At 43.2% G+C, this 25,399-nt stretch overlaps 3 protein-coding genes across 9 annotated transcripts; 2 read left to right on the forward strand and 1 right to left on the reverse strand.

Annotated features, from left to right (window-relative positions):
* Positions 1 to 202: 202 nt before the first annotated feature.
* Positions 203 to 2,646, reverse strand: LOC123712354. 6 transcript variants are annotated; one of them, XM_045665386.1, is made up of 3 exons: positions 2,567 to 2,594; positions 2,074 to 2,204; positions 203 to 1,696 (listed from the first exon to the last, which is right to left on the reverse strand). In XM_045665386.1, the coding sequence occupies exons 2-3, from the start codon at positions 2,142 to 2,144 to the stop codon at positions 265 to 267; spliced, it is 1,503 nt and encodes a 500-aa protein (XP_045521342.1). In that variant the 5' UTR covers positions 2,145 to 2,204; positions 2,567 to 2,594; the 3' UTR covers positions 203 to 264. The 6 variants fall into 6 exon arrangements, with proteins under 6 accessions (XP_045521342.1, XP_045521341.1, XP_045521345.1 ...); XM_045665385.1 differs by lacking the exon at positions 2,567 to 2,594 and adding an exon at positions 2,278 to 2,560; XM_045665389.1 differs by lacking the exon at positions 2,074 to 2,204 and having other exon boundaries at positions 2,567 to 2,646.
* A 1,786-nt stretch (positions 2,647 to 4,432) lies between these two features.
* On the forward strand, positions 4,433 to 6,953 carry LOC123712449 (40S ribosomal protein S4). 2 transcript variants are annotated; one of them, XM_045665540.1, is made up of 5 exons: positions 4,433 to 4,520; positions 4,826 to 5,084; positions 5,283 to 5,380; positions 6,388 to 6,689; positions 6,796 to 6,953. In XM_045665540.1, exons 1-5 carry the CDS (start codon positions 4,518 to 4,520, stop codon positions 6,923 to 6,925), a joined length of 792 nt encoding a protein of 263 aa, XP_045521496.1. In that variant the 5' UTR covers positions 4,433 to 4,517; the 3' UTR covers positions 6,926 to 6,953. The 2 variants fall into 2 exon arrangements, with proteins under 2 accessions (XP_045521496.1, XP_045521495.1); XM_045665539.1 differs by lacking the exon at positions 4,433 to 4,520 and adding an exon at positions 4,563 to 4,585.
* A 6,408-nt stretch (positions 6,954 to 13,361) lies between these two features.
* Positions 13,362 to 24,704, forward strand: LOC123712640 (glycogen debranching enzyme). Its single transcript, XM_045665864.1, has 11 exons — positions 13,362 to 13,557; positions 16,418 to 16,512; positions 16,725 to 16,819; positions 16,938 to 17,145; positions 17,415 to 17,616; positions 17,722 to 17,862; positions 17,942 to 18,665; positions 18,733 to 19,556; positions 19,636 to 20,589; positions 23,084 to 24,211; positions 24,283 to 24,704. The coding sequence occupies exons 1-11, from the start codon at positions 13,540 to 13,542 to the stop codon at positions 24,568 to 24,570; spliced, it is 4,677 nt and encodes a 1,558-aa protein (XP_045521820.1). The 5' UTR covers positions 13,362 to 13,539; the 3' UTR covers positions 24,571 to 24,704.
* Positions 24,705 to 25,399: the final 695 nt, after the last annotated feature.

The raw sequence follows: 25,399 nt of genomic DNA on the forward strand, positions 1-25,399 counted from the left end.
CATTGTTAATCAACACCCTGTGTTTCGGTCAAAAATATGTGAAATTGCGCAAAATCGAAAGAAGATTCGTTTAAAACGAAGTTTTCCAGTACACGTATATACGTTTTCCAAAATTCAAAATAATTAAAAAGATGAAAAAAAAATAAGTTTTTATCTAACTGTATTTTTAGTACTACATAACAGGGTAAAATAAAGGAACTAAAACAATAAAATGGGACTTTATTTGTCAAATTACTACACACATACAAAAGTATCCGTTATTGATCAAAAGTTAAAAAGATTTTCTTCGATGGCTTTCTCTGAATCCCAAGTCTGAGTAGAATCTGGATCATACTTCACTCTCTTACTTTTAACGGGACTGTTAGTACCAGAACTGAGCTTTCGCTTCTTTTTTTTCTTAGAAACCTCCTGTTCCAGTTTTATTGGTTCCTGAAATTCATCACTTATTAAGGACCTTTTATATATTTTTTGTTTCTTTTTCTTTTCTTTAATATTATCTTGAACAGGAAGGGAATTTTGTTCTTGATCTGTATGTAAGCGTTTGGCAATCTCCACTGGGACTTTAATACATTTTTTATAATGTATTCCAAAGAGTGGATGACGACACTTGGTGTCCGGTAACACTATAAAATTTGTTTGATCATTAACCATGACTTCATTGTTGGGTATATGTACTTTCGGTACTTTATTCTTTAAATAAATACATCCATTTGTTATTAAATTTTTAATAACAGGCTTGCTTTGATTATGAAATGTCAATATGGGTAACCTAAGGTTATTCTGGTCTACCATATACTCATAAACCTTTCCACCCAGTTTTAACTTTGTTTTGTTACTTAAGCCTAAGGTTATATCTTTAAGATGCATAATGTCAACATCTTGAGGACATTTAACCAGCCAAACATCATCCGTGTCTGTAATAGTGGAATCCAGCTTAGTTTTGGGAGAAATTGGCAGTAGATTGGTATGATTCTTTAAATATCGTCTTATTTGTTTTTGATTAAAATTGGCCTCCACCACACTTTTATTAAAATCTAAATCCTCTTCAAACTGTATTCGGTCGGAAACCTTTGATAGATTCCTTACACTGGACTCCAATTTATCAACATTACCTCCATTACTTTCAAAATGATTTTCACTGATAGAATTATTTTCATCTATGCATTTTGGGTCACTAAAATTATTATAAGTAATTTCAGATATATTACTGTTGTTACAGTCCTCACCAGAAGATCGACGCTTCTTTTTCTTTTTTTTATGTTTAACATAATTACTATCTTCTGTTGCTGTAATTGGATCATCTCTATTTGTGCATGATCTAGTATTAACTGTCTCTTCAGTTGTAATTATATCCTCATTATTACTTACATCTAGCAATCTGTCATCGTTGTTTAGTTCTAGAAGTGAATGTTTTCTCTTTTTATTTTTCTTTTTCTTTTTTACTGGTATATCGGAGTCATCAAAACATGATGACTGTTCTTCTTTTACTCTCAAGTTTAAATAGCTGTCATTAAATAGTACCTCGTTACCAATACTACCTTTACTGTATTCATTTTTAACAATTTTCAAGTCTACTTCACTAGTATGTTCATCTTTTATAAAATTTCCATTTACCACTTTATTCTTAATTTTTTTATATTTCTCATCTACTTCATTTTTAACAAAGTCTTCTTGCATTTCAGAGAACTTCTTAGATCTGAAATAATATATAAATACAAAATTCAGTTACGCAAACATTTTATATCAATTAAAAACTAAGAACTTAATGAGACTTTTATAGTTTCAAATAGTTTGTTAGACTACATTTAAGTTTCAGGGTGATTCCACTTATCTATACTAATTGATTATCAATAAAATTAAAGTGGTAAAGTTTGTGAGGTTGAGGTAGAGAAGTAACCTCTGGTAAAAATTCTTTCATTAATAGAAAGCATTTCCATTTCTTATGAGTATCATAAGCTATATACTGCCCCATTAAACTAGTATGTAATTTTGATATTAGTGAGAACTATATATATTCCAAAGACTTTTTTATAAACAGTAATTATAGTGTGTAAAGAAGCACATTACACTTACGTACTGCTATCATCACTATCACTATTACTATTTGAAGCACTAGTCCACAAAAAACTTTCGTCTGAAGACATAACAACTTTCAAACTCTTGGAACAGAAACATGGAACTACTAGATTGTAATCATCCAATGCCTACAATAGGTTATGTTTTAAATATAAAAAATAAAGTTACGAATTACGTTGATTATACTGATGCCTTTTATACCTGCTAGGTAAATAAATTTATCTACAACAACATATTTTACATTTTATTAAATATGAAAATTGAGTAATTTTACGAATAATGAATATACAAGCAACTAGCGAGCACTAGACTGTGTGGCCACTTGCCAGTAGCCGATAGAGAAATTATATTAAGGTTAATCATGAATCAGAGACTATGTTTGCCATCGAAAATATCGGTTTTTGAATCAGGTCTATCGGTTTTGTATCAATTTATGATAATAAAATAAACAAATTTATTATCATAAATTGATGTATTGGTTATAATGTACCTATAGTCCTTTTCATGAAAGAAGTCTCCCAGACGTAGCGCTGTACTCGCGTGACATAATGTTGCCAGTTATGAATAAAAGATATACCTATTTTACATTTAGCATATATAATTTATCAAATAATACTATTTCCTGCATACTTCAATGAAATGTATTAATAAATACATTTCTTTTGTATCTTGTGCCACGTTCTTATCAACCACCTGTCTTATTACAAGACTTCATATTTTCTCAATCGGGTTGAGGTCGCAATGGTAAGGTGGCAGCCTTAATACTTCGTGTTCGTGAGCTGTTATAATTCATCCACTGCAAATGTCGGTGGACCTTTATTTTGTTTGATTAGCTCACACAGCACAGCTTTTCTCCAGGTGTCTTCAAAATGCCGATAAAGCTAAAGGAATAGCTTCTAAAAAGCTATTCCTGCGTATAATATATATATAAAAATATTTTTTATATTAGACATTGAAGGGGCTTTCTTTAATTAAGTGAAATGGCCTTACCATTGGACGTCTATTACCAGAAGCGACCTTTCAGGTAGATTAGGTAATAGTTTTTCCGTCAGTCATTTAAAGAAATTTGTAGAGCTCATGACATCGTGGTAAGGTCTTTGATTGTGATTGGAACATTAATAATGCACCATTTATGAATCTATCTTTTGTTCCCGCATAAGCGATTATCCAACAACTCCCTGATGACTCTGAGACGAACATTCCTGGCTCCTCCTCACTCTGCCAATAACTTTTTGTATGATTAGCATTGTGTATATAGGTCACATCTAAGATAGTACGGGTAGATTTTCCAGAGTGCGATTTATTCGTATTATCCAAATATCTTGCACGCTATGCGGTTATGTCGTGACGATTCATAAGTAGTTTGCGTTTGGATTGACATCGCTTGTACATGAAACCAATCTTATTTAATCTCCTGTGCAGTGTTGTGATGCTTCCCTGAAAATTGATGTCTTCTCTCAGAGCTGCCCATAATTTAGCCAATGTTGATAATTCTTTATGCACAACGTAAAAACTGTAAATTTTTTGGCGGATAGCCCACAAATCGATCCCGTCTAAATCGAACTTTTTCGATTGCGGGGGACTGAAAGAAGTTTGACAGGTCGGCCATGTTGTTGTTCGTCGATCTTCGTTTGTTTTGGTAGATTTTTGTGAGTTTTTAACACTAGCTTAGTGCATTTTAAAGATTGTTTATAATGCCAAAAGTTGTTGTTGTCGAGAAATGATATTGAAATTAAAAGAGTTCTGTGAAGCAGAACAAAAGACTCCAGGTGTTTTAATACCACTAAACGACATCATGGCATGTCGAACATTTAGAGGAGGAATATTTAAAAAATGACGGCCTTATGGATGAAGAGATGGACCGAATAATTATATCTACGGCTAGTGGTACTGAAACCGAATCGGATTCTGTTTCCATCCACTCGTCAGACAGTGATGTTCCTATGGTCACTGATCACAATCATTTAATAAAACTCTGAATAAAAAATATAAAAAATTGTAATGCTTTTCTTCACCCCATTTTCTCATCTTTTGCCTGTAAGTAGGTAGAACACCGCTTATATAAGTAAATAAAAATATACTTTTTACATAACAGAAATGGGCATTTTTATCAAAAATTATACCAACCCACTCATGGGATGACCCATGCAATAAGTCCAAATAACTTACGTTATTATAACTCCGAAAGTGTCGTGTTATTATTAAATAGGTTTAAATGACTAAAGTTTCCTTTTTTAATATTTTGTTAGGTTAAAAACTTAAAATAAAGTAATATATATAATTGTTCATTCGTTAATATTACAACCGTTACACAGATTAATATAAGCTGTAGAAGCTTTTACTTATTATACTTGACATTTGACATCGACAGTGACTACTGATTGAAAACTGACGTGAATTGTATCTGAAAGAATTCTTTCTTGTTTAATTTTGTGTCCAACATGGTGAGTTTCCTTCGAAACGAAATAAATCCAGTTCTATCCATTTTATAATCGCACTATTTCAAATGGTTACTATCTGTTGTAATTTAAGAATTGTTAACGAGAGTTGTGACCACTGTATTTTTACGATTTTGTATAATCGCTTTAATATAACTTGTTATATTATACTTTGTTATTTAATCATGTATTATCCGACGAAGTGCTTTATATTTGAGGGTGTTATTGGTATATCATATGACATGTTGAGATACGTACTAGAGTGAGTGCCACGATAGGCTAACAATCGTTAACGTTTTGTTTGTATTCAGGCTCGAGGACCAAAGAAACACTTAAAGCGTTTAAACGCTCCCAAAGCATGGATGTTGGATAAGCTCGGCGGAGTTTACGCGCCACGACCATCGACTGGTCCTCACAAGTTGCGCGAGTGCCTGCCGTTGGTTATCTTCTTAAGAAACCGTCTTAAGTACGCACTCACTGGCAATGAGGTAATGAAGATTGTAAAGCAGCGTCTTATCAAGGTGGACGGAAAAGTGCGTACGGATCCCACCTATCCTGCTGGATTCATGGGTAATAATTTAAATACAGGTTTTGTTTTGAAATGTTAATATACTTGACTACTCTGATTGAACTTTCCTGGGAAATATTGCTACTGAGAAGTAAAAGTCTGTGTACAAATTGATACTACTAAACAGTTGTCATATAGTCAATATTGTCATATGTCATAGTCATATTTTTAATTTTTAAAGTGAAATTGTAATATTTCAGATGTGGTTTCAATTGAAAAAACCAATGAGCTGTTCAGGTTAATTTATGATGTAAAAGGACGGTTCACCATCCACAGGATCACCCCAGAGGAAGCTAAGGTATTTACTATTAAACTTCCCTTCATTGAATTGATGCTATATATGATGCTATAACCTTGCTTCCTCAATATAAATCATTAAACCTTTTTAATCAATATTTCTTTTATGTCATAACATTTATGTGTTAAAAACTGCCATCAAGCTATTTATTAACTTTTTATTACTGATAATGTAAGAATTTATGATGTATAAAATTTTTAATGAACAGGTTAGTCGCCTATCGTTTAAGACAAGCCAGCTTTGACATTGAAAATATAAAAAAGAAACATGTCCATCTGTTTGCATGCATGGTTTTTTTATAGGTTTCTTTTTAATTAATGCAATTATTTGCATCATGGAAATAGTGAATAAGATATTATGGCATTTTATGTTATTTGCATAATTTTTAATTTTAATATTCATAACACATACATGCTCCATATTTTGGTATGGATTATTATTTTTATGTACTCATTAAAGAGATAGTTATATACAATATTATTGAGCATTTAAGAATAAGTAGGAATCAACCGTAATTAATTTATATTAAGTAGAATTTGGGAATACTTAATAGTTAATTAAAAATAAGAATGAGCTAACATTCCTCAGATTGTTAGTAAAACATGCAACTCCTAATGTGATATAATTTGGAAAAGGTGAAATAGAATAGAATTCAGTCCATTTTCTTACCAACTTGATATTGATTCATTTCAAAACCAACTTCAAGAATGTGCATCAGTGCTCACGCCTGTAGTACTGGTTTTTATATTTGCCACTCGTGATTGCCATCAATGAAAAAAAAATTTATACATGACATCATGGAACATTACGATCCAGCCTTACTTGAGACTACTAAATAATTTAAGTCTAACTTAATTTACTAAAAAGGATTTTTAACATTAGGAAGTGTCTAATAACACTACTTATAGTCTCTCAAAGGGAAGACGCTCTCGCGTTTGACATTTTCAATTGATGAAATGGTGATCTACTTTAGGCATAAGTATTAATGAAAAGATGTCGCGTTGCAGTACAAGCTGTGCAAGGTGAAGCAGACCGGCACCGGCCCCAAGGGAGTGCCGTACATCGTCACTCACGACGGCAGAACCATCCGCTACCCCGACCCTCTGATCAAAGTGAACGATTCCATCCAGTTGGACATCGCCACCACCAAAATCATGGATTACATCAAGTTCGAGTCCGGCAACCTCTGCATGATCACGGGCGGAAGGAACTTGGGGCGAGTCGGCACCATCGTGTCGCGAGAGAGACATCCCGGATCGTTCGACATCGTTCACATCAAGGACTCCACGGGACACACTTTTGCCACCAGGTGAGCGCTCGGCCTCGGCACACGAGCTCGACGAAGCCCTGTCGCGGTAGCGGCGACCCCTAAATGTTTCCGTTTTATTTGTGTTAACGTGAGATCTGGTCTACAGAATGAACAACGTGTTCATCATCGGCAAAGGCACGAAGGCCTACATCTCCCTCCCTCGAGGCAAAGGAATCCGCCTCACCATCGCCGAGGAGCGGGACAAGAGGATCGCAGCCAAAGTGGCGCATCACTAGGATTAAGGGAATAAACGCCTAAAACACATCACTCTTTTCATTCACGAATATCCTAGTCGGCCTTCGAGTCCTTCCTATCGTTTAAAGCGGCTCTCCAGGTCTACTAGATGAAGTAGGAAGTTAGGCCAAGCTCTCACGTCCGCGCGGCACGAGGTCGACGTGAACGGTAAGTATCGTCTGATCGCCGCGCGTTAAGTTCTACGAACAGGTTCATCCGCGCGAGTTGCGACGGATAGACGCACATTCAGGAAACGACGACCCGAAGACGACATTGTATCAATCGATTTCTCATCATCGTGCATTTGATGGAAAAACAGAGATGATATCTGGAATAATCACTCCAACGAATATTCGAATGAGTTCTTGTGAAGAATTAGTTTTAATTTTCTGAAGAAAAAAGAAAACTCGGGTAAGTTACAACGGTATGTATATAAGAAATAGTATTTCTAATTTAAATGAGATCCTGAGACAACAGAGTGAGCCATCTCACCAAAATATAATTACTAGAAATCGACTTGCTTTTGAGCTGTGAAAATGTTGACGTGTATGACATACAGAACACTTGTTAAAAGCATCTGTAGGTATTTGTTCTGCACAGAAAATACTTAATTTTGCATAATACAAAATTAAAGGATAATGTATGAACTGTACAAATTGAAAAATTTAATGTAAATTTGCCTGACAACTCTAGTTCAAGTAAATGTATGCTTTATCTCTTTAAATCATACAATTTAATTAATAATTTTATTGTAGTATAACAGAGCCACCACAGCAACAAATATTGACAATATCTATAACGATATAGCAGCACCTGTATTATCAGCTAACTAACATCTGACCACTCTGGTCAACTCTTTGAATTGCAAACACTTAAATGTAAAGATCCAAAAAAGAAAATATCCACAGTTCCCACAACAGATGATCGGTTAGATAGATTTTATATTAATATGCCATTTTTTGTAGTAACCAATGCACAAATAATTTATTTAACATTTTTTTATTCATTTATCATTTCAAAGACTTGTTTGGTCTCGGAGAAACCTATCTTTTGTGACTGGGCAACTCCGGAGCTACACAAGAAAAGGCTAAAATTTTATGAGTTCTATGATGAAAAACAGTATAATGACCGTGGAGAATTTAAAACTCATGTTAGGATATTCTCAAAAAGTTTTAGGCAAGAGTGTAAAATCGCTAAGGCGAAACTAAACACCTTAAAATAAACAATATTGTATTAGAATAAAGTCTACTTAGAAAGTTATAAACGAGGAGACTGAAAGAACCTCCAGAAAGGATACTGAATATGAGGTGAACATAAACGGCAAAGTAATTAGTTCCGACCTCGAAGTAGCCTCTGCGTTTAAAGATTTTTTACTAACGTTCCATTAAATATAATCAGCGTTCTAAATTATTCACCATCAGCCGCCCTTTTATTATTGCAAAAGAATGTTCCTGTATGCAGTCATGAGTTTATAATTAGCTGCCATGATATTATAAAACATTTAAACAACAACAATTTAAAAAATCGAAAGAAATTTAAAAGAGCTATAATATTTAATAAATGTATAGATTGTGGAGTCATTCCAGATCACATGAAGCTGTTGAGTCATCTCCTTATGGGCCAGGATTAAATTAAACGAGTAATTACGTGACTAATATTTATTGCCTAACACTCGTCTAAGCGCAACGGGGCCCGGAGACAACTGACTCGCGACTCGTAATTTTCACACGTCGACAGTTGTCCCCACAACATCCCCTTTCTTAAAAAAAAAATACATAATAAACTTTTTTTAATCTTTTCTGTTTACACAAAAATGAATAAGTGTAAAAATGCATGTAGAAATAACAATAATATGGGTACAAAAAATGTGTATAAAACATAACGTATAGATCTAGTAGTTTCACAAAAAATAATAATAAAAATGTTATTCGATTGCTTAAACATATTTTGATACAACGGGTACTTAAAACTTAACATCAGCAAAACGTACAGGTCTCCGCGTAACACGACCTGAGCGTGTCGGCGTAGTCCGTAAGTCGGTGTCATGTTCGTCGTCATGTTTAACTGTCGCACTTGAATTCGATAAGAAATATGCAGGTTTCAATCGGTCAATAGATATTTGAACATTTCTGTTAGGAAACTCAACTTTATACACCTTAGATTTACGACTCAACACACGGACCATCATACGTTGGCTTTAATGGTTTATGTACCTCGTTACGAACGAAAACATATTCACAGTCTTTCAGATCAGAATGAACAAAAAATGACGAATTACTATGAGACTTGTGATCACGTCTAAAACTGTTCAAAATGCCACGCAACTTTTGAACGTAGGTGAAATCATCACCTGTTGTGATTTCCTCCTTATTAAAAATATCGGACGGCGGGCGAAGTGTTTGACCGTACGTCATCTCGGCTGCACTAAGTTTACTGTCCGTTCGAATAGCTGCTCTAAGACCTAACAATACGGTTGATAATTCGTCAACCCAGGATGATGATTTTTGAATTAAACGCGCTGTTAATGAAACTTAAACCTTTCTATGGCGCCATTGTTTTGTGGGTGATATGGAGCTGTTCGGATTTTATTGATACCTAGCAACACCATAAGCTTAACAAATAAGTCGCTCTCAAACTGGCGTCCCTGATCGCTTGTTATCCTTAAAGGACAACCGAAACGCGATATCCAACCATCATACACATACTTGGCTACAGTTTCCGCGGTAATATCCTTAAGAGGAAATGCTTCCGGCCAATGTGTGCGTCTGTCTATCATAGTCAGGCAATACCTGAATCCTTCTGACGTTATTGGAAGAGGTCCAACGAGATCTATGTGCACGTGTTCAAATCTTCCACAAGTTGGAAAGGCTTGCACGGCTGAATTAGTGTGTCTAACTAACTATTTTCTTGAATTGAGTTCGCCTATTAACATCGTTGATGATGTGTGAGACCGTCTGCCAACTCCTCATAATTAATAGAGGTAGGACAGTGTATTGTCTCTATGTGTGATAAGGAATCTGCTACCACATTTTCGGAACCTGTAATATGTCTAATGTCGGTAGTATACTCGCTAATGAATGCTAGCTGTCTTATGCGTCTAGGTGTTTCTTTTTCGCACCTCGTTTTTTTAAAAGCGTAAATTAAGGGCTTATGATCTGTGTAAATATGTAACTTACGGCCTTCTATTAAATCTTTAAAATGACGAATCGGTAAGTAAATTGCTAGTAATTCGCGATCATAAGTGGAATACTTGGTTTGAGCATCTGAAATTTTTTGCGAAAAATAACCTAACGGTTTCCACTTATTATCTACATATTGTTGTAAAACTGCTCCAACGCAAGAATTTGAAGCGTCAGTCATTAATGAAATTGGAACCTCGCAACGTGGGGCGGACCGTGACCGCTTCTTGTAAACACGCCTTGCACCGATCAAAAGCTTCGTCGGCACCGAATGTCCACACAATGGGTGTTTTGTCTTTTTTCTTCGCACCACGTAAATATTTATTTAAAACTATTTAATACCTAACTGCGTTGGGAATATGAGAACGATAAAAATTAACCATTCCTAAGAAACGACGTAACTCATCAATCGTTTTAGGCTTAGGATATTTTTTAATAATTTCGATTTTGCTGTCCAAAGGTCGAATGCCATTCTTACATACTGTATGCCCTAAAAATTCAATGTCTGATTTTCCAAAACAACATTTACTGAGATTAATAGATAAACCGAATTGACTAAAACGTTCAAAAACTTTGTCTAAATGTTCTTTATGTTGTTCTACTGACTCCGAAGCTATGATTACGTCGTCGACAAAAGTAAATAAAAAATCCAACAGATAAGCAAAATCGTGTAAACGCGGTACGGGATAACAATCCGGCTTCGTTATTGCGTTTAATCGCCTATAGTCTCCGCATGGCCTAATCTCGCCATTTTTCTTAGGAACTACGTGCAGCGGACTAGACCATGGGCTTTTCGATGGGCGGCATATCCCCATCTCCTGCATTACCTTGAATTCTTCCCTTACACGTTTGTACTTATCTGGCGGAAGTTGTCGAGCACGAGCGTGAACTGGAGAACCTGTAGTTTCGATGTAGTGATACACATTATGCTTAGGACTATTCTTATAATTAACAGGTCTAGTAATATCTGGGTATTTACAAATTACATCCCAGTATGGATGACTTTTGTCAATAGTGGTCACAGAAGCTATGTTACAATTCACAATAGATGCTGAAATATTTAAATTAGTCACCTTATCTATCAACTTGCGTGACCTTACATCCACTAACAAACTATATGCGCTTAAAAAATCGGCACCGAGAATTGGCTGTTTTACCTCGGCTACGATAAAATCCCAGCGGTACGGACGACGTAAACGCAAATTGAGCTCTAGTGACTTAACACCGAAGGTTCGAATTTCGGTACCGTTAGCTGCGTATAGTTTGTAATCTGATAACTTAGAATATTATTACAAAAACGTTTTCTTACCGGAAGAACAGAAACAGTCGCACCTGTGTCTACTAAAAAATTGTAACCACTATTATAGTCCATAACACGTAGGCGATGCGTTGGGGAAACAGCACAGATATCCGCCTCATATACCTGCGCACATTCTAGTTTCTCTTCTTCCAGGAACAGGGCTGCACACACTTGTTGGCGCGCTCCTTGAAACGGAAGTGGTAGAAACAGAGCCAATCCTCGCTCTGAGGGCTGCGACGGGTCTGGCTATGATTGCGAGACCGGGAACGTTGACGAAAACTACTGGAGTCTCTCCTCCGCGAAGTGCTGCGAGATCTCTCTAAGTTAGCTAACCTAACACTCAGTTTCGCAATTTCAGCCAAAATCTTATCGTCCCCTCTAATAGGTTGAGGCGATGATAACTCAGAAATCTGTGGCTGCGAAGTCTCCATGATCTTGTCAGCCACAGTGGCCAGATTATCTATATCCTTAGTTTCCGTTACGGCTAGCACGGCTCGCACGGCAGTGGGAAGATGACTCTGCCACGGTATCCTCAACGTATCGTTAGGTATTTTCTCCCGTCCCAGATCGCGCATACGGCGAAGAAGTTGTGACGGTTTTTGGTCGCCTAGCTCCATTTCGCCAATCAGTTTTTGTATCTGGCGATTCTCCGATTCCTCATAAATTGTCAGCCACCTACTCTTAAGCGCTTCGTATTTTTTACTGTCAGGGGGCTTGATCAATAAATCAGTTACCTGCTGAATAGCCTCTTTACCCAGTTTTGACACAACAATCTGGAACTGAGCTTCATCAGCAATCTTTTGAGGGCCTATTACCGCTTCCGCTCTCATGAACCATACTCTTGGCTGGTCAGTCCAAAATTCAGGAATACGGCTAGTCACAGAAATTGCCGACACATCACTAAACTCCGGCTTGAATTGCGATGGCCCCTGCTGGGCGGCAGTCTGAGATGAAAGTCCTGGTACCGGATTCATCATCAAAATTGGCACTTAATTTGTCCACTGAAGTTCACTAATGTCACTTGATTTTTAATATATCAGGGGTCTGGGTTCGTCGGGGTCACCAATGTTGAGTCATCTCCTTATGGGCCAGGATTAAATTAAACGAGTAATTACGTGACTATTATTTATTGGTTAACACTCGTCTAAGCGCAACGGGGCCCGGAGACAACTGACTCACGACTCGTAATTTTCACACGTCGACAGTTGTCCCCACAAAGCTAAGAAAAATCACACCGTTATTCAAAACGGGCAGCACTTCTGACCCCACAAATTTTAGACCCATATCTGTGCTGCCGGCATTGAGTAAAATTTTCGAAAAAAATATTCTTGATCAATTATTGATACACTTTAATAATAATAAACTTATGCACAGCTATCAGTATGGTTTTACAAGAGGTTGCTCCACAGCCGATGTCGGCATTAAATTAATTTCCGAGATTTTAGATTTCGTGATGGACACAGTCCAAAAAGCCTTTGACTCTGTCCATCACGAAATCCAAATCAAAAAACTTTAACACTATGGCATTGGCAAAAAAGCGCTAAATCTTATAGAATCATACCTGAGCGATAGAATTTAAAAGTTAAATATAAATAAAGCTATATCACTGGGATCGTCTGTTACATGGTCCCTTATTAAAATAAAATATGTATATTTATTATGGAATATAAGATACAAGTATCACTTATTCCATGTTATTAAATTTAAATCAGCAGACATCCCTATATTTACTCGGGTTACGTTAGACACATTTTTATTTTGAAATATACTTTTTGTTAATTATAATGAATAATTGTTTCGTCCACTATTTATAATTTTTTAGTGAGTGTTTAGAGCGATCTCGATCTAGATCTTAGCCTAAATAAATGATCGTACAAATTTCCGTGGGCGAAAAAGCTCGCTTCATCCGCCGCTGTTGTGGATATTGGAATAAAAAAGTAAGAAAGGTCGTCTCAAGGAGATAAGATAGGAGGGAATTACAACTTTTTTTCATCATTTGTGTCTGGATTATTTAAAAAATAATACATTCTTATAATAATAACATGTAAAGGAAAAAATAAAAGAAAAGCTGATTTAGTTGTAGGTAGTATTTAGTAAGAACTTACAGGAAGAGTTGATTTGATTAGCCGCAACAACTATGACAATAATTAATTCTGTAAGTATGCATAGATAAATCATTAAATGCTGTTACTTTTTAGATGAGAATGTAGGTGCTTCGTGTAATTATTGTTTTGTCATAAGGTTTTAGTAATGTCTTTATATTTCTGAGTTACTCTCAACTGTCAGAACTTAGTTGTATAACTTTTAAATCCTAGATCAAATAAAAAAAACTAAACAGTAATAGAAAATTTAAAAAGTTGAAAAACAGGATATTTCAGTTTTTAAATATCCTCTTCATTCTAATACTATTTCACACTGCCAATATTTGCTATTATTAAATCTACATAAAATATTGTTTCCTATGTTGAGTGTAATTTTTAAGATAAATGTATGAGCTTCTGCAACAATAGCTATTTATAGTTCACCCAGCAATTTATTTAATTAAATTTTAGTCAAATTACATGTTTAGAAAGTATGATAAAATTACTGAGAATCTATGTTCTTCAATTTTGTATAAATGCCATAACTTATTGTAGCTTGTACATTTGAGAGAAATGGGGCACAGCAACTACTATGGTGAAAACTAAATTTGATAAAAATTTGAAATAGAATATGAGCCTTAAACCTAAAATTTGTGATATAAATAACGTCCTCCACAAATCCGCTATAGCTTTTAGAACTTTTTGATGCAATCTTGTGGCCAAAAAACCTCTCAGTAAACTAAAAGACATCAATGATTTGTATGTGATACAGTTTACTGTTAATTAAACATTATTGAATTTTTTTCACTAGAAAATATATTTTAGTTAACAGTTTTCTATGCATTTCCCGAGTATTTTTAAGAATATATTTATATCGTTCTGGTGGACTTAAATTTTGATAGCTTAAGTTGAAATTGGTTAAATAAACATAACCTTAATATCAATTCTAAAATAAATAAATTTGTAGTTCATATTTTTTTGTATTGTATAATTAAATTAGAACTCTTTCTTCTTAATCGATTTTCTAATGAAGTCCATTGTTGTTTTATTACCTACTACTTGATAATGTAATGGAATAATTCACCATTATTTATGCAGTGTATCATCAAATGTTTCCTTCAGAAGATGTTTAATATTTCATATCTATTTTAATTATGTTTATTTGCTGTTTTACAAAAAAGTTTGGATATATGAAGGTAGAATTTTATATAAATCAAAATACAGCTAGTTTTGATGTAGTTTTGATATTAGATGTTGGCAATAAAATTCATTGTGAAGACTGGACACATCAATTTTGTAGGTACATTATGACTGTATGAGCCAAGGCTCTACATTTTATCTCACTCAGGCTTTCTTAGTTTTATAAGAGTGACGATTACCTAAATCGTCGAAGTTACGGCCCGAGAGTATAATCAGATGTAGGCACCGTCTTCAACAGTTACATTGCATTCATTTGTTTCATAGCAATTAACATTTCATTATTTCACTTTTATTCTATTTATGTATGCGAGTGGTTAATAAGAGTAAACATAAAAATATAATAATAATTATTTTGGGTTTTTTTACTTTCTGTAATTACGTTTTCACACAGCAGGTGTAGGAAAGGTACTGTCATTCTAGATAATAAATCAAAGTATTAAAATAACAATTTAACTGGCTGAATAACATAAATGATGTAGAATTTATAATTTAAGTTTTTTTTTGGTTTCATAATTTGGAATATTTCTGACAAGTCTAATCTGTTTTTACCTATGTTAGTGTTGGTGGATACTAATTACTCGTACTAATATATGTTTTCACGATATTGTTGTCTATTATTTATTATCAGATGTTGTTACTTATCATCTTTAAAATAAATTATCTGTAAATATCTTAAGAAAACAATTTTGTATACATGTACAAGTCAAACAAATATTAAGAACTTTTCATAAATGGAAGAATCTGGAAATTCTAGTACTGAGAGTATTTTAGTGTAATCCAAAAAAGTCCTAATTGGTATAGGGTTTAAATGTACGGGAGTATGCCGTGCATGTCGTCGGATCACGCAGCCATTGATTACATATTTTAAACGCCTTATCCAAATCGTTATTATGGAAGTGTGAGCTACAAAGGTCAATGCGATAAAATCGCTATCCAAAGCTTTTAAATATGTTTTAATAACATTTCTGATGATACTATTAATTAAATCTAGTTTATTTATTTTTGTTTAAAAATTTATCAATATAGAACTTATTACGAGCATTCTTAAAGCACGGCTAACGTAAACTTAACTGCAACAAGTTTTAAAAAAAATTGCAAGATAGATAGAGAAAGAAACTAAGTTTCCATAACATTATTAGTGAAACTCCCACGCAGATTAGTAAAAAACAATAAAACCGATGGAAGTAATAAAATAATGATAGTAAACAATTAATGTGTCAACCAAGGAAAATTCTAATTTTAGAAAAATAATTGAATCAATAAAAATTGTGAAGAATGAGAAAATATATTAAGCTAAACCATTAAGAAAACACTTTTTAAACGGATTGAAGCTATGTATTATTATTATAATATCGTCACCGTGACCACGCACGCTGTAGAGAATACTAAAGTTAAACCAATTGATCAAACCTTTCGAAAATGCATGTAGGCTTTATTGAGATTTGTTTCATGAGTTATCTGTTTCAAACCTTTTTGGATAAAGCTCAGTTACGGAGAGACGGCGAAATACTACAAAGTATAATATGTTACCACAACTTGGCGATTGAAATGAATATCTTATTACAATGAAGGCAACGGTCGCAAACAAAGGCTGTTCGGTCTAGCGCGTGCTTTGTGTCCACTCGGATCGAGAACACAAAGCGAGCGTAAGAGGAGATGTGATTATAAAGAGGCGGTGACGCGGCGCCCGCGTCTGTACCGGCAGTGCAAGCCTGCTCACTTGGTGTGTTGCAGGCGCGTGACATGGAGCTCCGGCGGGACGACACGGCTGCGGCCGTACGCCGCCTCGAGCTGCAGCACGCTGAGCATCGAGACGCCACGCTCTATCGGTACGTAAATTCACTCTCTTACACTATACATATTATCAAACTTCTTCTTCGAACTTTTAAATAAACATACGGAAATAATCTAAGCCTCTTTAAATACCATACTAGGCCCCATCACGCCTTTTTTTCACTAAAAAAGAGAACAGGCTTTATCTGGCCAATGTGACCACGATATGTATTTAATATTGGTTATAGCCCATTCCTCTTCATTGTAGGTTCGAAAAAGGCTCACACTTACAATTCAATCCCGGCCCGACTCTAATGGGCCGCAAAGTCTACTTGTACACCAACTACGTGGTAACGGACCAAAGTATGTATTAATTAATCATAATAATATTATTTATATTGTACTCACCGACATTTGAAGGTCCCGCCATCACATCTTCGCGAATAAAGTGGCATCGGACTATAAGAATTTTATCTGACAGACGGGGAAAAGGGCGAGCATATCGCCTTTGACCGCAAGCAGTACTATTGCCTGGAATGGGTTCGAGCCGGCCAGACGACGAAGTCGGGTGAAACAGCTGAGCTAGAGCGGCTGGGCTGCGGGCTGCTAGTCACCGACACCGACGCTTACTGCGAGCTGCGTCTCGAGCGAGCCGGATCGTTCCACTATTACTTCGTCTACGACACGCCGTGAGTGATTTACCGTTAAAGGGAAGATTAGTGACAGCTAGCTTTGAGGTTCCAAAACTAATACCACAGCGCACGATTATAATAATTCTAACATAATGTCTTAAAAGACATAGTTGTAATACTAACACTACTTTTTAGTTTAAACCGTTTTAAACATGTACCACGGTATAATTGTTATCTAGTATGGGGATTAGCGATATATCAATTTTGTCGCAACCACTTTGTCATAAATGAAGTTTTTATTTATTTAAATTACGGATTTGTCGCAGAGAGTCCCGCGTGGGGCCGCAGGGCTCCGGCTGGTTCGGAGTGACTCCGAGCCTCAGAGCCGGCGACTGCACCTTGCCGCTGGACTCGCTAATGTGCCAGACTGTGCTGGCCAAGTGCCTCGGCCCGATCTCGCGCTGGGAGCGGACGCTGCGAGTGGGCCGCGAGGCCGGGTACAACGTCTTTCATCTAACGCCCGTGCAGGTCTCTCCTCTCTCTCGATCGTGCCGACCGAGTTGTTTAAATCCTAAGTGAGCTTACAAATTAAATGTCTCACTTACGTGTCTATTTTCTATTAATAATAATCAGGAGTTGGGCGCATCGGGCTCGAGCTACAGCATCGCCGACCAGCTGAAGCTGAATCCACTCTTCGACGACCCGGACACCGGCCGCCGCGCTACCTTCTCGGACATCGAGAACCTCGTCGCCAAAATTCACAACGAATGGAACGTAGGTATCCTCGGAGCTTCACGCGCGGCGATAGGACCGATCCTTCGCCCGAGCTGACCGGTGTCGTCCTCGTCCCCAGACTCTCGTCATATGCGACGTGGTGTTAAACCACACGGCTAACGAGACGCCGTGGCTTCCGGAGCACCCCGAGGCGACGTACAACTGCCAGAACTGTCCGCACTTGAGGCCGGCGGCGTTGCTCGACGCGGCGTTCGCTAGGGTTTCGGCCCGAGTGGGGGCCGGCCTGCTCGAGCCCCGCGTGCCCCGCGAGGTGACAGAGCCGGCGCACGTCGACGCCGCCCGCGCCGCTCTCGAGGAGGAGGCGGCCGCTCTGCGGTTGTCGGAGCTCTTCCAGTGCGACGTCGACGCGCTCGAGCGCCGTTTTCTGGAGCTGGCTCGCGCCCGCGTCCCGGTGCCGCACGCCGCCGTCGTCGATCTGAAGCTGACGCCGGACCCGCAGCGGCGGCGCCTCGCCGCCACCGTCGATCTCGAGCTGGCGCTGCAACTGTTCAACACGTACCGCGCCGACTGTCCGGACGAGGAGGCGCGGCTGGCCCGCTGCGCGGCCGCGTTTCACGCTCGACTGCTGGAGCTGAACGCCGCCGCCGCGCACGTTGTGCTAGATCACTTGCGGGCCGCCGTCGATAACTGCGCGGCTGCGATGCGTTACGAGAGGCTTCAGAGCGACGGGCCCCGGCTGCGGGAGGTGTCCGCTCGTCACCCGCTGGTGCCGCCTTATTTCACGCTCCCGGAGACGATCGACGACGCGGCGGCCGTCGAGACGGACGTCTACGGCGAATCGGGTGAGTCTTCGGACGCGCGCCACCGAACTGCTCGTGACGCGACATGACGCATTACGGTTTCGCGCAGGCCGGCTTGTGATGGCGCACAACGGGTGGGTGATGGGCGCCGACCCGCTCCAAGATTTCGCGGCTAGGGCGGCGGACGGCCGCGTGTACCTGCGCCGGGAGCTGGTCGCGTGGGGAGACAGCGTCAAGCTGCGCTACGGCGAGAGGCCCGAGGACAGCGCTTGGCTGTGGGCGCACATGCGCGAGTACGTACGGCTCACGGCGCGCCTCTTCGACGGGCTGCGACTCGACAACTGCCACTCGACCCCGCTGCACGTGGCCGAGTGGATGGTGGACGAGGCGCGCGCCGAGCGCCCCGACCTGTACGTGGTCGCCGAGCTGTTCACCAACTCGGCCGCCGTCGACAACATCTTCGTCAACCGTCTCGGCATCACGTCTCTGGTGCGCGAGGCGCAGAGCGCCTGGGACGCGCACGAGCTGGGCCGCCTCGTGTACCGATACGGCGGCCGCCCCGCCGGCGCCTTCCTGCCGCCGCCGCCCGGCCTGCCCGCCGCCGCCGCGCCGGCCGTGGCGCACGCCATGCTTATGGACCAGACGCACGACAACCCGAGTCCCGTGGTCAAACGCTCGCTCTTCGACCTGCTGCCCTGCGCCGCGCTGGTCGCCTTCGCCTCTTGCGCCACGGGCTCCACGCGCGGCTACGACGAACTCGTCCCGCATCAGGTGCACGTCGTGGACGAAGCGAGGCTATACAGGGCCTGGGGAGAGTCCGACGAGTGGCCCGAGGGACCCGAGGGCATCGTGGGGCCCGGCCGGGGACTGGCCGAGGCGCGCGCGGCCCTCAACGCGCTACATCGGCAACTCGCCGCCGAAGGATACTCCGAGGTACGGCGACGCGAACGAACGGAGCGTTTCGGAGGAAGGCTCGCGTTCGGTCGTAGATGATGTCGATGTGGTTGAACAGGTGTTCGTGGATCAAATGGACCCCGACGTGGTGGCCGTGACTCGCCACCATCCCGCGTCCCGCAAGTCGGTGATCCTCGTGGCCCACACGGCCTTCGCCGCCCCCGACCCCGCCGCCGTCCCGCGTCGTCCGAGGCCCCTGCGTTTCGAGGGCCAGCTCACCGAGGTGGCGCTGGAGGCCAGTCTGCGCCACGAGGGCGGCCGCCCTTTCCAACCTCCGAGGGTTCGCGAGCCCCACCCGCGTTTCATCGACGGCCTAGACGAGTACGTCGCCGACGTGCGCCCCCCCGGGCCGCTCGCCGCATCGGCGTTCCTCTCGGGAGAGCGGCGCGAGGGTGCCTTCACGGAGCTGGAGTGGCGCGGCCTGCCGCCCGGCGCGGTGGTCGTCGTCCGGGTGGCGCCCGACGGCCGGCAGGCCGCCGCGCTCGCCGCGCTGCATCGCACGGTGCGCGCCCCGCCGGACGCGGCCCCCGACCCGCTGCAGCTGGCGGCGCCGCTCGCCGAGCTGTCGCTGGCCGATTTTAACACGCTGCTGTACTGCTGCGACGCCGAGGAGAGGGAGCGCCGCGGCGCCGGCGCGTACGAGGTGCCCGGGCACGGGCCGCTGGTCTACGCCGGCCTGCAGGGCACGATTGCGGCGCTGGAGCCGCTGCTGCGAGACGACGACCTCGGCCACCCGCTGTGCGACAACCTGCGCGCCGGCGACTGGCTGGCGGACTACCAGTGGCGCCGAATCGAGGGCGACGCGCGGCTGGCCACGGTGGCGGCGCGGTACCGGGACGCGCTGCGGCCTCTGGGCGAGCTGCCGCGCTTCCTAGTGCCGGCCTACTTCGCGGCCGTAGTCGCCGCGCTGCACTCGGCCGTGCGAGCCGCGGCCCTGTCGCGTCTGCGGCTGCCGCACCCGGGTCGCTTCGCGGAAGACCTCGCGCTCACGAGCGTGCAGCTCACCGCCGCGGTGAGTCTTCGTAGAAAGAGTATGAGCGGTGTGCTTTTCGGTGTGCTTTCGATTTAAAATCCCTTCATTATTGTAACGCAATAGTCGACGCGCTTTTGTCGATTTGCTTCACTCAATTTGTGAGGTACCTTTCAAGCTTTTCACCTTCCCCATTTGCTTCAAATGGATGAATTATTGCATTTATATCTAACACCGTAGCCTGCAGCCAACTCGGACATACATCGGTATTCGCATGGCCTGTGCTACTTGGTTCAATAGTCGAGATACCAGTAAAGCTCCAGAAAGTTCTAATTTTAACAATGAAATTGTCTTGAGGGGAGCCACTCTACTTCTGGCTGCAATTAACGCTGTTGTATATGAACCGTCCGTTTTCTTGACTCGGCAGTACACCACGGCGGCGTATGCTAATATAGACGCATCACAATAACTATGAATTCGAATTGTATCCATGGTGGAGCAAGAAGTGCTAAACCATCGATACAAATGTTATTCACATTCATAAGATCTTCAACCATTCTTCTTTCAGAGAAATATCAAGGTCCTCATCCCAATCGACCTTTTCAAGCCATAGTTTTTGAATGAATATTTTAGCTTGAACAATATGTGGTGCGATCCAACCTAAAGGCTCGAGAAACTTTTGTATATCTGAGAGGATATTCCGCTTCGTGAAAATGTTTTCTTCATCTTGTTGAATACGTTGGTATAATTTTAAATCATCAGCATACATTTTAAAATTGCACTTTAAATTATATGCATTTACAAAAATTATAAAGATTAAAGGCCCTAAGCGTGATCTCTGTGGTGCACCCATAGGTATAGGCTGACCGTTAGACACATGCCCTCGGATCTTTACCAGTTGTGTCCTATTTTTTAAGTACGAGTCACACCACCTAAACAATGACAGATGATGAAAGATCTTCTGCAGTAGTAAATCGTGGCAGATGAGGTCAAAAGCCTTATTGAGGTCGGTGTATATCGCATGGATTTCCTGTCCGTTGTCGATTCGTTCGAAACGAAGCAAATTCGTAGTGGTCGATTTCTTTGGCATGAAAGCATGTTGCTCTGGGCGTATGTTCCGTTTAACATGCCAAAAAATTCTCTGCTGAGTAAGAGATTCAAACACTCTTCCAGGTGCTGGTAATATTGAAACTGGTCTATAGTTTTGAACAAAGTTTCTGTCTCCGCCCTTGTGAATAGGTGTTACCCGAGCAGCTTTCCATACGGTAGGAAACACACCTTGACGCAAAGACTCGTTATAATTCATGCTTAGGGGAATCGATAAATTTTCGGCACATTTCTTTAGCACAACACTAGGTATATTATCCAACCCTATACCTTTGTTTACGTCTAACTTCTTAATGTCGGCGCGAACTTCAGATACTTCCAGGATCACATTATGCAACGAGGAAGAACACCCAGAGACTAGACCTTCAGTTATAGGAGAAGAAGGATCCATATCTGAAGATGTTGTTGTTAATGAGGGTTGTAGCTGGCATACTGATTGAAAGTATTCTGAGAATAAATCACATATTTCTTGGCCACCATTTGCCTGTTTAGAACCCCAAAGGACTTGGTTTGGTATAGAACAACTATTTCGTTTTAAGTTATTGACGTAGGACTATATGTATTTGGGATTTTGTTTCAATGTTAAAAAAGGTCTATAGCTCTTCCTAAGCATTTCATCATACCTCCGTCTTAATAAATCGAATGTTTGTTTGTCTCTTAGATTTTGATATATCACCTGTATCTTTTGTGGTATTTAAGTTTCTCTTTCGCGCTAACAATTAAGGGTCTACTAAACCAGGGAGGGTAAGATTCACATTTTGGCATGGTATATGGCGTATTTTCTTTGAGTATTGGTAAAGCTTTTGCATAAAAAATGTCCACCATTTGATTTATGTCTATGTTAAGTCGGATTTATTACAATTTAAACAGGGAATTCTCTTATGCTTAAGATATTTTAATTGTCTTTGCGCTACAAGCTCGATTTCAAGTGCAGGATGGTGAATGTCCACCTTTACCGTTTTGGGGGAGTTAGTTAGCACTAGATCCAGAGTTATATAGTATAGAGTCATAAACATAAATATAATTCCTCGATCAAATAATAATCCTCATTGACAAAATATGGTAAAATTGACTTTTGTTCACGCGGCGTAATTTTTATTAAATCTAAATGTGCACTTTTATAAGTCTTTCAATACACTCTATTCGTGTTTGTAGATAACCTTTCGTAAGTCTAGCCTTTGCACATTTTTTAATGTTTATTTGAGTATTTTTTAATAGTTATTATTTTCAAGTACACTTACAATTATATAAGGAATAATATTAAATAATTTTTTTAATTATTATAATCTATTTTGGATTCAATTCTTCAGAATGTATAAATACTTCGAATAATTTAAAAATGAGCGCCCCAACTTGGTATCCTATCGTGTGATTTTAGTGACATCCATTCTTGCCTCCGGAACTCATCTTTAGTTCTGTTTGCCCGTAGATGCCGTCGGCCCCCCTGCCCCTAGAGGGCGCCTCCGCCGTCGAGCGTGCGTCTCTGTCGGCGGGACTGCCCCATTTCTCGGTGGGCTACATGCGCTGCTGGGGTCGCGACACCTTTATCGCGCTGCGGGGCCTGTTCCTGCTGACGGGGCGCTTCGCCGAAGCGCGCGCGCACATCTTGGCTTTCGCCGCATGTCTGCGGCACGGCCTCATTCCCAACCTGTTGGACGGCGGCCGCAACGCGCGTTTCAACTGCCGCGACGCCGTGTGGTGGTGGCTTCACAGTATCCAGCAGTACTGCCGCGAGGCGCCGCAGGGCTCCGCGCTCCTCGCCGAGCGCGTCGTCCGCCTCTTTCCGGCGCCGGACGCGCCGGTCGAGCAGCCGCTGCACGACGTCATGCAGGAGGCGCTCGACACGCACTTCCAGGGCCTCGCGTTCCGGGAGCGCAACGCCGGCCGCCAGATCGACGCGCACATGACAGACAGGGGCTTCAACGTGCAGATCGGCGTCGACCCGGAGACCGGCTTCCCGTTCGGCGGCAACGACGCAAACTGCGGGACGTGGATGGACAAGATGGGTTCCTCCGAGCGGGCCGGCACTCGCGGTCGGCCCGCCACGCCCCGCGACGGCAGCGCCGTCGAGCTGGTGGCGCTCGCGTACGGCGCCGCCTCGTGGCTGGCGACGCAGCACCGCGCCGCGCGCTATCCCTACCCGGGCGTGGCGCGACGCCACCGGGACGGCGCGCTCACGGCCTGGACCTTCGCGCAGTGGGCCGAGCGCATCCGGCGCTCCTTCGAGCGCCACTTTTGGGTGCCGGCGGCGCCCTCCGCGACCGACGCGCGCCCCGACCTCGTGCACCGACGCGGCATCTACAAGGACTCGCACGGCGCCTCGCAGCCCTGGGCCGACTACCAGCTGCGCTGCAACTTCCCGGTTGCCATGGCCGTGGCCCCCGACCTATTCGACCCGAAGCGCGCGTGGCTCGCGCTGGACGCCGTCGAGCGTCTGCTTCTCGGCCCGCTCGGGGTGAAGACGCTGGACCCCGCCGACTGGGCCTACCGCCCCGACTATCGCAACGACGACGACTCCGCCGACCCCAGCGTGGCCCACGGCTTCAACTACCACCAGGTGCGAAACGCGCCCCGGTTCCTTAGATTTTCGCTCCGTGAAGCGGTGTATTGACAGACGCCCCGTTTCAGGGCCCCGAGTGGGTGTGGCCCATCGGCGCCTACCTGCGGGCGCGACTCGCCTTCGCGTCCGACAACGGCGCCCACGCCCGCACCGTCGCCGCCGTGTACGCGGCGCTCGGGCCGCACGCGGCCGAGTCGCGCGCCTCGCCTTGGCGGGGTCTGCCCGAGCTGACCGACGCCGGCGGCGCCCCCTGCCGGGACTCGTGTCGCACTCAGGCCTGGAGCTCCGCCTGCGTTCTCGAGGCTCTCCACGAGGCCGCCGGCGCGAGGCGAGCCCGGCCCCTGCCCTCCGACTGACGCTCCGCCCCGCCGTCCGCCCGCTTCTACTCGGAGCCCTACGAGAGCCCTCGACCGCCCTCGGCCCTGCGCCGCTTCGTCGCTCGACGGCGACGCGTCGCCTCGAAGTCGGGCGCTCGGCTCTCGAGGGCGACGAGCGCCTTCGCGACGGTCGTCTACAGCGACCGCTACTTCGTGTACGGGCTGCCCCTGCGGGCCGCGCCCGGCCCGAGGCGGCACCACGTCCCGCTCGAGTCGATTTCGGCGCGTCGGATCCCGCGAGCCTTCGCCGTGCTGTCGGACGCGTCGCCGCCGGAGCTCCCCTCGCCGCGGGCCTTCTACGGCTCGCTGCGCCGACCCCGCCGCGACTTGCCGCCGGTGTTCGGCCGCGACGTCGACGGCGCGTCGCCCGCGGCGAGCGGCCGCCGTTCCGATCCGGGCTACCGGCGAGTCGGCTCATACGCGCCGCCGCCGCGGGGGCCGGGGCCGACTCGACGCCCGCGACTCCGTTCCCCTTCGCGTCCGGCGGAGGCGCCGCCGGCGCCGATCGCGCTCCGTCCGGAGTTCGCGCTGTCCGACGACGAGGACGAGGTCCCGTCGACCCGAAGCGGCGAGTCGGAATCCGAGAGGGAAGAGATCGCCGGGTCGGAATCGGAGGCGGAAGGCGCGGCGTACGAAGCTGGCGTCTCGTACGAGACGGGCGCGGACGTCGAAGAGTCGCCCCGGGCGAAGGGAGAAGATCGGGCGGAGAGAGCGGAGAAGACGGAGGAGGCGGACGACGAGGGGGGCGGGGTGCGGGCGGCGTCGCGGGCGTTGGCGGCGTTGAGCGGCGCCTCGTACCTATTGGCGC

This window comes from Pieris brassicae, chromosome 7 (assembly GCF_905147105.1).
Source record: "Pieris brassicae chromosome 7, ilPieBrab1.1, whole genome shotgun sequence".
NCBI classification, from domain to species: Eukaryota; Metazoa; Arthropoda; class Insecta; order Lepidoptera; family Pieridae; genus Pieris; species Pieris brassicae.